At 40.3% G+C, this 18,874-nt stretch overlaps 1 protein-coding gene across 1 annotated transcript in view; it reads right to left on the reverse strand.

Moving 5' to 3' along the window:
• Positions 1 to 18,874, reverse strand: part of CSMD1 (CUB and Sushi multiple domains 1) — a gene marked incomplete at its 5' end in the record, with an annotated part of 1,150,904 nt that overhangs the window by 354,943 nt on the left and 777,087 nt on the right. The window contains one exon of the mRNA XM_081335496.1: positions 15,632 to 15,709. Coding sequence (XP_081191622.1) covers positions 15,632 to 15,709 — 78 coding nt within the window. The remainder of the gene's footprint in view (positions 1 to 15,631; positions 15,710 to 18,874) is intronic.

Below are 18,874 nucleotides of genomic sequence, written 5' to 3' on the forward strand. Positions count from 1 at the left end.
GCCTGTGTATGTTCCTAGGGCTGAATCAAAAATGTCTGCAAAATCATCCTATATAAGCTAGAGAGTGTGTCTTTTTTATTTTTTAGTTTTTTATATATATTTAATATTGCTAAGGTTTGTTTTATCCTACATAAGCTAGAGAGTGATGGATTTTAGAATTTATAGTTGTTAGTATATGGTTGCTTAGGTTTGTTTTTTTATATATATATACCTTGTATTTAGCTCTGGGAAGTAGGGGGGGAGGGGGGAGGGGGGGAGGGAGGGGGGGGAGGAGGGAGGGGGGCAGGGGGGGAGGTAGGGGGGAGGAGGGAGTGGGAAGGGGGGTTTCTTAAAGGAAAATTGTATTTTAAAACTTTTCAATAAAAAACAAAAATGTCTGCAAAATCCTCGCAAACTGAAGAGAGGTTCGCAGCTTGTGTCTGGTTAATACCAGTTATTTGAATGCCTAAAGCATCAAACCAATCGAGTCCTATGAGACTCGTTCTCTGGCCCCCTACTACTATGACATCCAGGTACCCATAAAACCCCTTAAATTTTACGGCCAAGGTGGCTTCTCCCTTAACTTTGACTTGAGCGTTTTGAAAGTCAGTTAAAATTATGTCGGAGGGGCTTAGCTTGGCCCATTGCCTACTGCGACTGCACACGAAATTGAAGGTGTCCTGGGAGATAATGGAGACAGCAGAGCCAGAGTCCAACTCCATTTTACAAGGGACTCCTTGTAGCTCCACCTGCAGTTTGAGCTTAGGTTTGAGGGGGCGTCAGGCCCCGGTGCAGCATACACTTCTACGGCTTCTACAAAACCCCATACTAAATGGACCCTGGGCCCCAGTACCTCTCCTGGTCGGATCTTCCAACTGGTGTTTGGGTGGCCGGTCCCTCTGGAAAGCTCTGAAAACCATTGTGATGTGGCCTTTTTTGCCACAGGCCCTGCATGTGGCTGACCGGAATCTGCAATCAATGCGTTGATGGTTGCCGCTGCAGCCCTTACATCTAGGTAAGAGAACTGCCTTGTAAGTGTTCTCTTGCTGTTTGCTACTGCGGTGCTGTGCATCAGGTTGCTTGTGAAGCTTGTTGACTTCAGGATCTTCTTCCTCCAAAAATTCCTCTAAGCGTTTGGCATCCTCGTGGTGGACTGTTTCTTCGTGTTTTGTTACTGGCTGGACTGTTTGGACTGCACCCCCAGCAGCTTCATCTGTCATTACTTCGTCTTGAGCTTCGATGAAGGTTAAATTCGGTCCGGCAAAAGGTCTTTGCTGGAGCGTTTGATTCCGAAGGCCACAGATGAACTGGTCTCGCAGTCGCTTCTCCACGTCAGAAAATTTACAGAGGCATGATGTATTCTGAGGCTGTTTCACCAGGCTGCTGCAGTCGCTGTTCAAACTTGAAACACCAAGCAATTACTGGAAATCCTCTGCCAGCTTCTTCTTGAGGTCAGTGTAGGAAACTGACTCTATTGGCGTCGGTGCGAAGAGATTTTCGGCCAGGTTGAATGTGGTCGAGCCGCACACGCAGAGCAGCGTGGCGGCCTTTAGCCCATCTTCTGCACCTTGGTTTGCCCGGAGGTAGCTCTCTACCTGGGACAAGTAGGAAGGCCATCCCTCTGGATGCTTGACATCGAATTCGTGAAGTCTTCCGACCTTTGGCATGGTGTCTTCAGCTGGTTCCTGTGGTTTCCGATCCTGCTTCTCTGAGGCCCAAGGACTGAATCCACTGAGCACGAGGTCGCTAGTGTGGCTTGCTAGCCAACCAAAGGGTGGGTGGAAATGCCTTTTCCTTCCAGGCATGAGAAGCAGGATCCCACCTTCGTCGCCAGTGTTATGTTGTGAGTTCTTCGTGAAGGAAAGAAGAGGCAAGTGAGTTCAACAAAGCTCATGGTTTATTGCTTGTAGGATCTGAACTGAGAATTGGGCTGCAGCTTGCAGCAATTTATAGCCTGGCCCCTAGGTGGCAGCCAATAGATTTAAAGTAACCCATTGCCGCCTAGGGGCAGCCAATAGCAGCACTGGAGACCTGGAGTCTGGGTTGCTGGAGAGCTGTTAGCTGCTCCAGCTAACCACATGGTGTTACACTTGAGCCCAATACATAACAACTACACCCACAGTATTTCACTGGTCTATCAGTTTAGTCACTTTGTCGAAGAATGAAATAAGTTTGGTTTGGCAAACCGGTGCTGGCTACTAGTTATAACTTTGTTTGCTTCTAGTTGTTTGCAGATCTGTTTTTTTATTATCTTTTCTAGGAACTTCCCAGGTATTGATGTTAAACTAATTGGTCTGTAGTTTCCTGGGGCTCTTCCCCCCCCCTTTCTTGAAGATGGGAAGCACATCAGCTCTTTTCCAATCCTCAGGTACTTCCCCAGTGCTCCAGGATTTTTGAAAGATATGGTACAATGGTTAACATTTGCCAGCTCTTTCATAAAATCCTAATGCCAATAATGAACCTACTGTTTATACAATGATATGATCAAATCACACTAAAACATGTAGTGAACCTTTGCTTTTGAGAATTAAAGGCAGGTATATGATCAGATTTGAAAATAATAATAATAATAATAATAATAATAATAATAATAATAATAATAATAATAATAATAATAATAATAATAATAATAATAATAATTTAATTTTTATACCGCCCTTCTCCTGAAGGACCCAGGGCAGTGTACAGGGCAAAACAATAAAATACAATATATAAAAATTAAAAGAAATATTAAATACAACAGTCCAATTCAATAGATTAATACAAAATGTTAAAATACCCCTAAACCCATCAGACCAGGCCGGCTTGTTCAAATAAATATGTTTTTAGGTCACATCGGAAGTAGCGAAGGTCGGGAGCCGTCCAGTGCTCCACCAGTAAACGGTTCCAAAGGTCTGGCGCACCCACAGAGAACGCCCTCCCCCTGGGGGCCGCCAGTCGACACTCTTTGACCGACGGCACCCTAAGGAGGCCCTCTCTGTGGGAGCGCACTGGACGAAGGGAAGTTGATGCCGGCAGCAGGTGCTCCCGTAAGTAACCCGGACCCATGCCATTTAGGGCTTTATAGGTCGTAACCAGCACCTTGAATCTTACCCGGAGGACAACCAGAAGCCAATGCAGCTCACAGAGTAGAGGTGTTACATGGGAGTATCGGGAAGCCCCCACCACCACTCACGCGGCTGCATTCTGCACCAGCTGGAGCCTCCGAGTAGTCCTCAAGGGCAGCCCCATGTAGAGAGCATTGCAGTAGTCCAAACGGGAGGTCACGAGTGCATGAGTGACTGTGCACAAGGCATCCTGGTCTAGATAGGGCCGCAACTGACGCACCAGGCGAACCTGGGCGAAGGCCCCCCCTAGTCACAGCTCCTATATGATCATCCAAGGAGAGCTGTGAATCTAGGAGGACACCCAAGTTACGAGCCCTATCTACGGGGGGTAATATCTCACCCCCCATAATTAACGATGGAATATTCTGAATTTCCCGAGACGCCAGCACACACAGCCACTCAGTCTTGTCAGGGTTGAGCCGAAGCCTGTTCCTCCCCATCCAGAACCGGACCGCCTCCAGGCAACGGGACATCATGGAGAGGGCATCACTGGGGTGGTTTGGGGTAGAAATAAAAAGCTTTCCCTTTGAAAGCTATGTAATTTGTAGAGATTAATATACTATATTATATATATAATATATATTAATATATAATATATATTAATATATTAATATAATTCACCACAATCACTGAAGAAATGGCGGTAATTTATTTATCACATTCATTCACAACAAAAAGAAAATATTCAAATACTTTGTCAATAAAATAAAGATTTTGGGAAGGAAAGCATTTCAAGAGTGGTAATCAAAACTTTTGGAAAATCAAGATCCCAAACTTACCTTTTGATAACTTTCTTGGTGTCCGTTACAGTAGAGAAACAATATAATCCAAGTATATAGGCAGGAAACCCTATACCATTTTGGACAAATGGCTGTCCAGTCTCTTCTTAAAAACTTCCAGTGAATGCTCCAACCCTGGAAGTTTTTAAGAAGAGACTGGACAGCCATTTGTCCGAAATGGTATAGGGTTTCCTACCTGAGCAGGGGGTTGGACTAGATGACCTCCAAGGTCCCTTCCGACATTATTATTATTATTATTATTATTATTATTATTATTATTATTATTATTATTATTATTATTATTATTATTATTATTGCAGAGTTTCTTCGGTAGTACTCTCAGCTAGCCAGATTTAAAGATATCCTCCAGAACTGCCAATGACTACATAGATAGATTTTTTCTCCATGCTAATCCCTACCTGTCCTTTCAAGTCTCCTAAGCAATCACTGGAACATTAGTTAAAAAGCTTGGAGTGGGAATGTGGAAGCCACACAAGCAAACAAACAAACTTTGGGGCTGTTTTTTTCTCCTCCCCCTTGGCTTCTATTTCTCTACTTTCAGGAAATACAAGAGGCTAAAGCCAGGAGGTGCTGCTTTTTGGTAGAATGTTCTTACAGTAGACTGCCTGCTCCTTTCTGAGGAAGGCTGAGCTATTCTAATTAAGATTGCACCATCTCTTTTTTTGTTGTTGTTTTGTTTTTAGCTTGTTTGTTAGAATTACAGGGTTTGCTTCACTTTGAATTGCTTTTATTTCTCAGGCAAATAGCAGATGCTCTGAAATGTTGTTATATCATGTAAGCTAGAAAGAGTCAAACTGACTGTGTTGAGAGATAAATAAATAAATGCAGGTGTTCCCCTCTCCGACTTCAATTGTTAGGTTGCCTGCTTAGTATTTCATGGTTGTGCAGCACTGTTGCAATTCGGGTATGGGAATAATTAAAGATTTAGAGTTTGATGCATCAAGAAATATGGCAAAAGGACATGTTACTTAGGCTGTGTAGCAGTTCAGAATAATAATAATAATAATAATAATAATAATAATAATAATAATAATAATAATAATAATAATAATAATAATAATAATAATAATAATAATAATAATAATAATAAGAAGAAGAAGAAGAAGAAGAAGAAGAAGAAGAAGAAGAAGAAGAAGAAGAAGAAGAAGAAGAAGAAGAAGAAGAAGAAGAAGAAGAAGAAGAAGAAGAAGAAGAAGAAGAAGAAGAAGAAGAAGTTGAAAGGGACCTTGGAGGTCATCTAGTCCAACCCCCCGCTCAGGCAGGAAACCCTATACCATTTCAGGCCAATGGCTCTCCAGTCTCTTCTTAAAAACTTCCAGTGTTGGAGCATTCACCACTTCTGGAGGCAGGTTGTTCCACTGGTTAATTGTTCTAACTGTCAGGAAGTTTCTCCTTAGTTCTAGGTTGCTTCTCTCCTTGACTAGTTTCCATCCATTGCTTCTTGTCCTGCTTTCAGGTGCTTTGGAGAATAGCTTGACTGCCTCTTCTTTGTGGCAGCCCCTGAGATATTGGAACACTGCTATCATATCACCCCTCACCCTTCTCGTCACAGTTTTTTTTCCCCCTGCTGACCGAGAAATGTCTCTTACTTGGGATCACCTTAACAGAATCCTAAAATTATTACATTGATGACAAAGGAAGAATTTCTGTCCCTCAGCTTAATGCAGGTCAAAGTGTTTTGGTGGAAAGTTATCTGTGCACATTATCTGCACCGCAGTGAGTAATGGGTACAAGAGCAACTATTTTCTGAACCAGCAGGGGAGCTAACTTTTAAAAGAGATAGGCTTGAGAGGTGGCTTGCTGCAAATATTATTCCTCAAGAAAAGAGGATGGCCGTATTCTTACCATTTTACCTGAAAAGGTCATATAATCCCCTGAAAATTCTGTGTTCCTGTGAAGCTCACAGAGCTCACATCGCAGACTTACAGCAGCCCAACTGCACCAACTACAAATCCCAGCCTATTATTATTGCTGAATGCTTTATATTTTCTGGCAGAAACTACAAAATGGGACAGGAACTTATAGAATGCATTTTTGACTTTAAAAGGTTATCTGTCTCTTGGCATTTGGCTTTTCTTGGATGAAGGTTTGTGAGATATTTATTTGTAGCTCCATGAGGCATATTACCTTGCTAAGTAATAGAAGGGGGTGGGGGGGAAGGCCTGTAATTTTTCAGTCTGCGTGATGGAGCTGACCAGCCAACATTCCCAATATTTGAAGAAACCTAATGAGCAAGCAGATGGATATAAGGTAAGAATTTCTTTCTAGGGCAAGGACGCCTGGATCCAGAATACTACAGGCAGCTGTGCTGCCCATAGCGGTAGAACATATCACACGGAGTAAAATAAGGCGTGCTTCTGCTGTAGGGATACACTTTTACAGAAAGAAGCCCCTTTAAAATTGAGACTTTTGTGGGAAATGACCACATTACCGAAATCTGCTGGAGAAAATCAAACTGCCCAGGATGCCATCCAGCAGATACTCAGGACACCACCCAGTAGACTTAGGAGTCAAATCTATATACAGCTATTAATGCTGTAATTGCTGACATGCACATTAAATGGGAGGTTGATAGGCATTCAGTAAATACAGTGCTGGAAATGGATGCTCACTAATTTCAGATTAGTGCAAATGATCCAAGTAATCTTTACATCTCAGTAATTATAAGGATTGTTTTACTTTAGGTTATCTGTGTAGCTATATGTTTTTAACTGCTGTTATTGTTTCTGGATTCGATTCATAGAGTCTTCCAGCATGTGCAGCTATAACAATTTTAAATAAATCATCACCACCATCCATGCTGGGTAATAGTCAGGCAACAGTCACATATGCATCTGAGATTTCACTCTATCATTAAGAGTTAGGAAAACTAACTGGCATCAAGTTGAATTCTAAGATACAAGCACTTAAGCAAACTCCTAAAGTTATTTACCAGTACTACAACAAAGAAGCAGAAAAAGGAAGTTTAGCGAAAATTGTTCAGGAGAAAATGAGAGATGACCCAAGCACCAATGAGAGAGGACAAAGGGAGAGCACAGTGATTCTTATCCTTAACAGAAACCCAGGTTTCAGAGCTCACATTAGCCTCAGTTTAATAGGGAGATGAAATGTGTGCTTCCTGTGCAACGATACATTGAAAAACAACCCCTGGGTATTTTACCTCTTCAATTTGCCATTCCTGTCTTTCCTGACTTTCTTTGCCAAATATATGAGCATTCTATTTGAAAGGAGTTTTCAAAGTATATAAAGAATTACATTATGCAAGGTGTGTAGGACGCTTCTCATATCAGCAAAAGAGATGGAATTGTAGATTCATGTTGCAAAAAGGGACAGAAGTGAATCTGCCATCTCTAGGCAGGTGGGCATTAAGAAGAATTAAGACGTTTGTTGAAATAGACTTTTAATTGTCATTGTTATTATGCTAGGAAATGATTTGTGCTCAAATCCCCAGATGAAGACAACATACATATTCCAGAGCGAGGAAAACAACTTGCAGGGTAAGTGGAAGACTTGGCTTTCCCTCTAAGTGATAGGATAAGAGTCTATAGATAGTCCTCGACTTAAGATTACAATTGTGCCTAAATTTTCTGTTGCTAAGGGAGATATTTGTTAAGTGAGTTTGGGGCCCATTTTACGACCTTTCTTGCCACATCTGTTAAGTCAATCACTAAGTTAGTAACCCAGTTGTCAAATGAATCTGGTTTCCCCACTAACTTTACTTGTCAGAAGGCTGCAGAAGGTGATTACATAACCCGGGGACACATCATAGATATGAGTCAGTTGCCAAGCATCTGAATTTTGAACACATGACCCTGAGGATGGTGTAACAATCGTATGATAAATGGTCCTAACTCACTTTTTTCAGTGCTGTTGTAACTTTGAACGGTCATTAAACAAATTGTTGTAAGTTGAAGACTATCTGTATATGACTTAAAACCAGGTTTTTGTTGTTTTTAATGTGAGTTAGTTTTATAGTTTTATTAGGTTTTTATGTTGTTTTACGTTTGATTGGAAGCCATCCAGAGCTGGTTACAAGACACGAGGCAATATAAATGTTTTATATCAAAAGTTCATTCCATGAACCTCATTTTCATCCACAAAACCTTTTCCCCGGCATCCTCTGAAAATGGATATAAGAAACAAGAAACATATAAGAAACAAGAAAAAAGTTAAGGAAATGATTGGTCCATTAGTGGGGGAAAGTGGCAAGAAGGTGACAAGCAACAGGGAGAAAACAGAACTATTTAACTCATTTTTTGCATCTGTCTTTACACAAAGGGGAAAAACAGTCCAACCTACCAAAACCAGTGCCATAAAAAACAGAATAGAAATGCAAGTTAAGATAGGCAAAAAAATGGTAAGTGAACACCTGTCCAGCCTAGACGAGTTCAAATCACCAGGACCAGATGGATTACACCCCAAGGTTCTCAAGGAACTGGCAGATGTGATCTCAGAACCACTGAACTATATTTTTCAAAGATCCTGGAGCACTGGGGAACTACCAGAGGACTGGAAGAGAGCTGATATGGTTCCCATCTTCAAAAAAGATCCTGGAAACTACAGACCTATCAGCCTGACCTCAATACCTGGGAAGATTCTGGAAAAGATAATCAAACAACAAATCAGCAAACACCTTGATGCAAACAAAGTCATCACTAAAAGTCAACATGGGTTTGTCAGAAACAGATCATGCCAGACAAATCTTATTACATTCTTTGACCAAGTGACAAAATTAGTGGACCAGAGGAATGCTGTAGATATAATTTACTTGGACTTCAGTAAGGCATTTGATAAAGTAGATCACAACCTACTACTTGATAAGATAGAAAAATGTGGGTTAGATAGCATCACCACCAGATGGATTCGTAGCTGGCTGACAGGCCGTACTCAGCGTGTGGTCCTCAATGGAACTGCACACTGCACATGGAAGGAAGTGTGTAGTGGGGTGCCCCAGGGCTCTGTTCTGGGCCCAGTGCTCTTCAACAACTTCATCAATGATTTGGATGAGGGGATAGATGGGGAACTCATCAAATTTGCAGATGACACCAAGCTGGCAGGAATAGCCAATACTCCAGAAGATAGGCTTAAGATACAGGAGGATCTGGACAGACTCGAACACTGGGTGCTATCTAACAAAATGAAATTCAATGGTGGAAAAAGTAAGGTTCTACATTTAGGCAGGAAAAATGAAATGCACAGGTATAGTATAGGTGGTACCTTGCTCAATAGTAGTAACTGTGAGAGGGATCTCGGAGTCCTAGTAGACAATCACTTCAATATGAGCCAGCAGTGTGCTGCAGCTGCCAAAAAAGCCAACACAGTGCTAGGCTGCACTAACAGAGGGATAGAATCAAGATCAAGTGAAGTACTAATACCACTTTACAATGCTTTGGTAAGGCCACACCTGGAATACTGCATCCAGTTTTGGTCACCACGATGTAAAAAAGATCTCAAGACTCTAGAAAGGGTACAGAGAAGAGCAACAAAGATGATTGGGGGACTGGAGGCTAAAGCATATAGGGAACGGTTGCTGGAATTGGGTATGTGTAGTTTAAGGAAGAGAAGGGTGAGGGGTGACATGATAGCAGTGATCCAATATCTCAGGGGCTGCCACAAAGAAGAGGGAGTCAAGCTATTCTCCAAAGCACCTGAAAGCAGGACAAGAAGCAATGGATGGAAACTAGTCAAGGAGAGAAGCAACCTAGAACTAAGGAGAAACTTCCTGACAGTTAGAACAGTTAACCAGTGGAACAACCTGCCTCCAAAAGTGGTGAATGCTCCAACACTGGAAGTTTTTAAGAAGAGACTGGAGAACCATTTGCCTGAAATGGTATAGGGTTTCCTGCCTGAGTAGGGGGTTGGACTAGATGACCTCCAAGGTCCCTTCCAACTACTTCTTCTTCTTCTTCTTCTTCTTCTTCTTCTTCTTCTTCTTCTTCTTCTTCTTCTTCTTCTTCTTCTTCTTCTTCTTCTTCTTATTATTATTATTATTATTATTATTATTATTATTATTATTATTATTATTATTATTATTATTATTATTATTATTATTATTAATTTATTACCCGATGGATGACTAGGGGAAAAGTTATTTCATAAATGCCATGTATAGCTAATTCTCTGACTGTTAGTGCATCCTTTTTCTGATTATTTTTATTCTTTTAGTAATCTCCATTGTATAATTGAGCTATAAATTATAAAACTGGATTATGCATTATAAGTCAAAGGCCACAGTCTGAAATCATGCTGATCCTCTTTGGGGCCAAAGAACAATGTTCTAAAGAGAAATCCTGATTATTTTCAATATATTTCAGTCAACATAGTATTAACATCTGGTTTATATCTTCTATTTAATATTCTATTAAATATTACTATAATTATTTAGACTTGGTGCTTGGATATATTATACCATCTCTCTATGGGCAGTTTTCAGGTTCTTAGGATAATTTACAATGATCAAGAACTATATAAAAGACAGACCAGTCACTAGACAAACAATTCCAGGCTCTATTTGAAATCCTATTTATGAATTTTGTCTGGAAATATGTATTCAGGAGAATGGGAAAACCGAGAAAACAGGGGGAACCATCCAAAAATTAGATGTGCCAGTTACCAAGTCAAGACAAAGTTTTCTTAGGTTTTACTTCTTGTAATGTTTTAGTGATTACTCTCAGTTGCTCGTTTTCCCCCTTTCCCATTCTTTCACCAAGGTAACAAAAGTATCACAAAATTAAGCAAAGCATCATTTTAGGTTTTTCCTCATTCAGCAACAATACTATCTATCTTTAGCACCCTTCTTATCTTTGAAAGCAAGTGTTATGTGCACTTGATATATTGTCAAAGCTAACAAAGCAAAGCAAAATTATGGTTCCCTCTGTGAAAGAGAATACAAAAGCCCAGAAAACATAACTGCAGAGACCCCTCAAATTAGGAATCAACATAGCAAGAGCACTTAGACTTATATACTGCTCCACAGTGCTTTACAACACTCTGTATAATCTGGGTCCTCATTTTACTGACTTTAGAAGGATGGATGGTTGAGTCAACCTTGAATTGGTGAGAATTGAACTGTTGGCAGTTGGCAGAATTAGCCTGCAAATACTACAGTATATTCCAGACATGTCAAACACAAGGCCCGGGGACCAGATCTGGCCCGTGAAGTGGTTTCATGTGGCCCGCGAAGCCATCCTGGAAACAGTGAGGAAACGGCCCCCACTGCTTTGGCCCTGGCCCAGAGACCCTCCTTCTGCCAGAGACCCTCAGATCTGACCCACTCCTGCCCAGGCCCCCATAGGCACCCTTGATGCGTAGGTCATACGCACTCTAGCCATGCCCACCCAGTAGGCCACGCCCACCCTGGCCATACCCACCTGGCCCCCTGAGGGCAACCACAATGCTGATGCGGCCCTCAGTGAAATTGAGTTTGACACCCCTGCGTATATTCTAACCACTGCATCACCAGTAATAACATCATTATTTATTATGCACTTATTCACTGAATTTATATGGCTACTCAATCTATCCAATGAAAATGCAAGAAATCCATGTAAGAGTTCCCCTGACTCACTTTTTGAAAGCTCTGAGTGGAGAAAGCTTGAAGTTTTAATGAAAATCCTCAAGAAATGTACTACAAGGAATCATGTGACATTACAGAAGCTGCCCTGAGTAGTTCTAGCTAGCATGGCCTGTGTTGAATCTCTCAACCACATCTGAAGAAAGATACATTCACCCTTCTAGATGAAGAAATAAATCACCATATCAATCAAAGCAGGAAGTGACCACTAAAGGGATAAAAATAGTCTCTGCATATCCAGATTAGTGTGACGTAATCTTACTTCTATTGATAAATGAATAAAGATGCATCTCATAAGAATTTGCAATATCCCAAAACAGCTATTCAGAAGACTGCAGCCTTCATGTACCACAATATAATAAATGCACATATTTTGCACGTAGAAAAAGTTTAAAAAATATTTTGTTGTACTTTGGGGATAGGATGAGAAATTGATGAAATGTACAATTTTAATTTTTCAAAGCTATTATATAATACTAAGAACACAGTGATAAATCAGGCAGATATTTACACAATGGTATACAATGCTTATCTTAAAATGTGTTTATCCCTATGGATTATGCTAGTTATAATTTTCCTCAAACAGTTAAAATAAATCATACTTTTTACCACCTTTTACCAATACATCCAGCAGTGAATCAGCAGGGATATTATGGCCCAGAATTAGCTGTTTGAGTATCAGCTGCTGAGTAACACAGCATGTACCATCAATTCATCTAAATGTGTTACAGCAGATCAATACTGAATCTGTAAAGCCATTTGTTCTTTGCCTCTACATGGCACAAACCATTGCCTTAAGAATAACTCAATTTTCTTCATCTCTACACTAAATGGGATATCAACACTACAAAGGTAAGGAAGCTGCACTAGCTGCAGAATATTCAACATTTCTGCCTGCAGGCCATGGCAAGCAAATGAATATTTTCCTTTTAGATATCCCTTCCTTGTCTTGTTCAGAGAACTAATTTTCACCCATTTTCATTACGGAGGAAACCGAGTGCATAGACTAAACTGTCCATATTTGGCAATAAAGCAAGGTGATCTGCCACAAAATCATTAGCAAGTCCCAGTCTTTCTGAACAGAGCAATATGTCATACATAAATAATATGTGTATAATAAAGTATTCTATTATTATAGCAAAATGCCATAGATACCCTGTTCAAGAGACTTCCAGCTACTATACACAACTGCAAAAATATTATCAAATCAGGTAGTGCTGTACCTTTTTTAAAATTTCCATTCACTTTTCAGAGACTGCTAGGACAAGTCCTTGCAGTTTTTTGGGCAAGGCTTCTCAGAAGTGGTTCGTCACTGCCTGCTTTCAAGGGCTGAGATAAAGTGACTGGCCCAAGGTCACCCAGCTGGTTTTGTGAACTTATGTTCTCCTGATTTCTAGCCTGATGCATTGACCACTGCATCAAACTGGTTCTATATAAGGCTGTGCCTTATGGAATGCCAATTCTTCCTTCTTGTCCTAATGATTTTCTGAAACCTTTTCCAGGAAGATTATTTTTACTGCCTTATTTCCCCGATCCACATCCACCCCCAGACCTCTCCACAGAAACTTTGCAATAAAGTCTAAGTGCAGGTAATATTATAATATTTCTGGCAAGAATTATTTATAGCTCTGGCGACGATAATGAATTAGTGAAAAGTTGAACTTAATTAGCTGACCATCGCCATTAATAATTCAAATGGATGGTCGGATCAGCAGTGGTTTGTGAGATGACTACATGCAGCTTTTTTTTACTTTCTGTAATTAAATGCTACATTTTAAAAGATTTGCATCATAGGCAGAATTTGCTGCCTTCAAAAACTGCAATGTAAAAAAAAACCCCAACCCTTCATGAGTACTTTATCCAAAGCCAATAATTTCTAAAGTATGGCAAATTCTAGTTAATAAGATCACACCAAAGATATCCCTTTACATAAAACATTGAAAGATCACATTCATTTATGCTAAATATGCAGACCTGGGAACTCACTCAATAGTCAACAGAGGTACATGAAGCAGACATTTGTTTAAATACACTGTGACCTCTAATTCTCTGAGGTACCCGCTTAGCAATACTAGGACAAGGTGGTCTGGCATTTCAAAAACCAGGCAAAGCAGAAGAAAAAAGTTTGAATAATAAAGTAAAGATGTGATTATGTGTCTATGGGTGTCTCTGGAAATTATAATTATAATAGTAATACAAAGCAATGCTTTTGTCAATTTGGTTTTGCAGAGTTTTAGTGCAGTCAAAGATGGGAATGGAACAGAACAGAACCCTGATTGTTCTTCCAAAATTATGGAAGTATGAATAAGTGATGCTTATCAGTCAGTGTCAGAATTATCACTTGACTCAAGTAAAGACTTATTAACTTTCTTTTAGCTGAAGTTTGTCCACCAACTAAATCTATTTCCCAAAATTGAACATCTGTGGGTAAAAGACACTGTGTACTCCATTAGTACTGTGTTTCCCCGAAAAAAAGTCTACCCCGAGAAAAAGACCTACCCTGATTTGTGAGGGTGGGTCTAATATAAGCCCTACTCAAACTATAAGTCCTAATTAGGATCCCACCCACTCCATCCCACCTGGCTGCCACAATGGGCAGGAGGACACGCGGCACATTGTGCTGCTGCTGCCACAATGAGGCAAGGCATGTGGGGGACGGGGTTGAGCTGCCTCACGTGCCCCACACCCACTTCCTTCAGGGTCCTCCCTAGCCAGCCCATTCCTTGCTTCCTTTCATTCCCCTCCTGAGCTGGACTGCCATGCTACCATATGGAGGATGGGAAGGGTAGACCTGGTCCCCCTCCACCATTTCGGAGCCAGGGATGAGTGACATAGAAAGGCTCCACTGCTATTGTGCACTACTGGAGGGGCTTTCTTCACACTCCATCCCACAGATCACCTGCCTGGTAGCAGCCACCACCTCCTTCTCCTCCACCAACTCTCCCGTGGCTTTCACCATGACTGTCGCCTCCCTCTGCCAGCCCTCCATCGCTGTGACTGGAGAGAATGAAGAATGGAGAGAAGAGCACTTGCTTGCCGCCCTGCATAACCCCACATCTCCCTTCTCCATTCTCAAAATGGCAGCCCTGTTTCCTGCCGCTTCTCCTCCCGGCACTGCTATAGAGCTTGGCGCACCATTGAGCAGCTCCTCCCTCTTTCCGAAAGCAAAAAAAAAAAAATTCTTCACTAGCCTGCTTTCCAGCTCTGGTGCATTTCTCTCCCACTGCAGGAAACAGAGTTTGTGAGACTAAAAAAAGTTAAGTCAGACCTTGCAACTTTGTGAAATCTTTTTTCTCTGCAAGAAGTTTTTTTCTGCAAGAAGAAGGTCTGACTGAACATTTTTAGTTGCGGAAACATTGGCACTATATGTATGTAGACATACACACACTAAGCTGATTCATAACATTCTTAGAATAAGACAAAGCAGGTTCACAATAAAAGCCTTGCCTTAAGTGCCCCACAGTTTAAAATGCTGAAGGACAACCATTAAAATATTTGAAATATTGCTGCTGTGAAAATTGTATTCACTATTCTCTTTCCATTGTCTTAATTTCCTAAGAATATACAGCAGAGAACATTGGAATTATCCTAAGGCATTTTGTTCTTGAGAAGGGGTAGCAAATGTCTTTTCTGGGCACATAGCAAATCAAGATCCATTGTTATATGTAGCTGAGAGAGAAAATTCCTACTCTTCAAGAGATTATCTAGCCATTTCAGTCTGGTTCTTGCAAACTGAATATTCAATTATTCCTTTCCTCTGAGGAAGAAACAGAGGGCCAATAGGCCTAAACTGTTGCTCTTCAGGTTAATAGCTCCATGTTGTTACTGCCTCACTCCTTGTTGGTGGCATATATTCCTGTAGCCCAATTCCCCCTAAGCAAGATCACATACAAGATGTGGACAGACCAAGAGAAAGAGCTGGATGATGCCTAGTGAATGTTCCTCTGTGGGAGTCTATGTAACAAAACATAACATAGCATAGCAGGTCAACAATTTGCAGATTAACAAAACACAGAAAAATCTAATGGTGGCTGTTGTGTATCTTGTTTAATGAATGGTGTTTTTAGTTGATACTTTAACCATCTTGCATGTTTTACCTTAAAACTCTGGTCCTCTATTAAAGTGTTGTGGATTTAGGACTTAATTCTTTAAAGAAAAAATGATAAACTTACAAACAGAATTCTTGTGATTGTTGTCTTTGTTGGGCAACATCTTGACGCCTCTCGATTTCAGCTCAATTGCCTTTTTCACTGTAAAAGAAAACAAAACATGTATTTTTTTCATATTGGAAGAAATACTGCACTCAAGATCTATTCAAGTTAATATGGAAAGGTATCAATGCATTTGTCCGTAAGTGAATGTTTCATTTTATCACCTTTTAAAATTAAGTTTTACTGAAACAATTTTTTCTTCTATCAAAAATTCTCAATCGTTCTACTGTTAACTTGCAGAATATTCATTTATGGTATGTGAAAATGGATACAGATATTGCAATGAATTGTAGTAAATCAAACTCAAAGTACAAGATACTAAATGGGTTGCCTTTTCCCCAACTGGTGCAGAATGCGGCCGCGCGAGTTGTGATGGGGGCCTCCCAATACTCCCATGTAACACCTCTACTCCGTGAGCTGCATTGGCTTCCGGTTGCCCTTCAGGTGAGATTCAAGGTGCTGGTGATGACCTATAAAGCCCTAAATGGCTTGGGTCCAGGATATTTGAGGGAACACCTGCTGCCAGCATCAAGTTCCCTTCGTCCAGTGCGCTCGCAGAGGGAGGGTCTTCTCAGGGTGCCGCCGGTAAAAGATTGCCGACAGATAACACCCAGGGGGAGGGCCTTCTCTGTGGGTGCGCCTGCCCTCTGGAACCAGCTGCCCGTGGAGCTTAGGACCGCCCCTGACCTTCGTTCATTCCGCCGGGACCTGAAGACCTGGCTCTTTGAGCTCTCCGGCCCAGGCTGAGAATTTTTAACTGAGGTTTTTAGTTAAGGGATAATTTAATCTTTTTTAATTGTTTTTTTAACTTTTGTATTTTGTACTGTTTGATTTTAAATACCCTGTAAACCCCCCTGAGTCCTTCGGGAAAGGGCGGTATATAAATTTAATAAAATTAAAATTAAAATTAATCATGCTGCAACTTATTATTTCTGTATAAGTGATCAACAGGAAGAGCTGAGGAATCTTCTTATGTGTCATGTCTTAAGCAAGCAGCTCAGTGATTACATGGAGCTTAAGAAAAACATTAGCCAAACAAAGCCTGTATCTCATCAATCCCTTTTCTGTAGGAAATTATCAGCGGAGAGGGAAAGATGATGAACTAACCAATATAAGACAAAGTTACTTAAACTTTTCTCCCAATTTCTGTGTTTCACATTGTGCCCAAGTTTTTCTCTTTAAACATTCCAAACTTACAATATTTCTTTAAGCATTTTTATCCTGCTGTTCAGCCAGAAATGCTTTTAGGGTTAGCAAGTAGATTAATGAAGCAATAAGGCAGCCTAAGAAATCATCCTTAACCATTTAAAAGATACTTCACAAAAAGAAAATGGGAGCCAGCAACCATTCTATACATTGAGAGTCCTTTTAGTGCCCAAGGGGAATAGACACAAGATGTTCACAGTAATAATTTGAATCTCTGTAAGAAGGAGTTGCTTGTTGGAAATAGTGAATTGAACATATTCATGCCACCCATTCCCTATCCCATGAGATAGTTCTCTATTTCCAAATGCTCCATTTCAGAATTATTTTTTTTATGGAGAAAAAGGCAATTAATCTGTATTTATAATCATCTACAATTGGAATCTATGCTGGGGATGGCTTTTGATCCAGCAGATTTTAGAAGCAGGGATAAAGATTTCTCCTGCTTATCTTTCTTTTTCCAGCCTTTCTTGTGATTCCTCCATCTTTTTCTGAAAGTTCCAAATTCATTTGATAGGGTTCTCTGGCTTTTTCAAATTGTTAAAAAAAACTGCTTCTGCACTTATGTCAGCTCAATATATGCCTGCTTTTAAAAAAATAAATAAATCTGATGTTCTGGTCTGATCCAGCAACTATACCTTTTATGCTTATCCTTTATAAGAAATTAAGTCAAGGAAGTGCCAAAAAAATGCATCTGTTTCAAAAATTATCTGAATATATTATCGGCTGTAGTTATGACATTTAATATGTTATGCATCTCCTTAATGCTGACCCTGATAAGCAGATGCTGGCTTATTAATTTCCCTAAGCAATGTTTTGCTGGAATGAAGAACAGTTAGTTGCCTTCACCATTCTAAACCATGAACCATGTTCCTATTTATCTATTTGTATGTATTAATTAATTGTAGAACATTTTTTTCTTTTTCTTTCTTGTTCCTGATTAAAGAGATAATGTGATAGTAACTTCTAAAATACTAGTACAATATACACATTCCATATTTGCAATAACTGAAAATGAGTTGACTAATATACAGACTTCAAATGGCTGCATGGTGTTGTAATGGTAAAAGGTCCTCCCCCACACACATATGTAAGCTGCATTCACTACCAAACCTATGTTAATTATGACGCAGTAGCCCAAATATTCACTGACCATATCTCAGTGATAGCATGGCTACATGCTAATCTAGTAGGAAGGGATAAATAGCCATTAGGTCACTCAGATGGATTTTTCTAAAACATTTTAACCCCAAGTTGAAATCTACTGTATACTGTCTGCCTTTTTCCTTTGTTTTATCTTTGCAATGGAGTAGGTCAAAAATATATATGCTGTGATTCTGCTTTTGCTCATGGCTACTCAGTAAAGTGCTCAAGCTTTGCTTCGAAACATTATATATACTTTGACCACCTAATGAGAAGGAAGGACTCACTGGAGAAGAACCTAATGCTGGGAAAGATTGAGGACAATAGAAGAAGGGAACAACAGAGAATGAGGTGGCTGGATGGAGTCACTGAAGCAGTAGGCGTGAGCTTAAATGGACTCCAGAAGATGGTAGAGGACAGGAAGGCCTGGAGGAATGTTGTCCATGGGGTCACGATGGGTCAAACATGACTTCGCAGCTAACAACAACAACAACAACATTTTATGTGTGCGTGTACACAGACACATACATATATGCATATACATATACACAGACACACAAATATACACACAGACAAATACACAGACACACACACACACACACACACAGACAGACACACACAGACACACACACAGACACACAGACACACAGACACACAGACACACACACACACACACACATATATATATATATATATATATATATATATATAGAGAGAGAGAGAGAGAGAGAGAGAGAGAGAGACAGAGACAGAGACAGAGACAGAGAGAGACAGAGAGAGAGAGAGACAGACAGAGAGAGAGACAGACAGAGAGACAGAGAGACAGACAGAGAGACAGACAGAGAGACAGACAGAGAG

Source organism: Vipera berus (genome assembly GCF_964194415.1).
Source record: "Vipera berus genome assembly, chromosome: 1".
NCBI lineage: Eukaryota > Metazoa > Chordata > Lepidosauria > Squamata > Viperidae > Vipera > Vipera berus.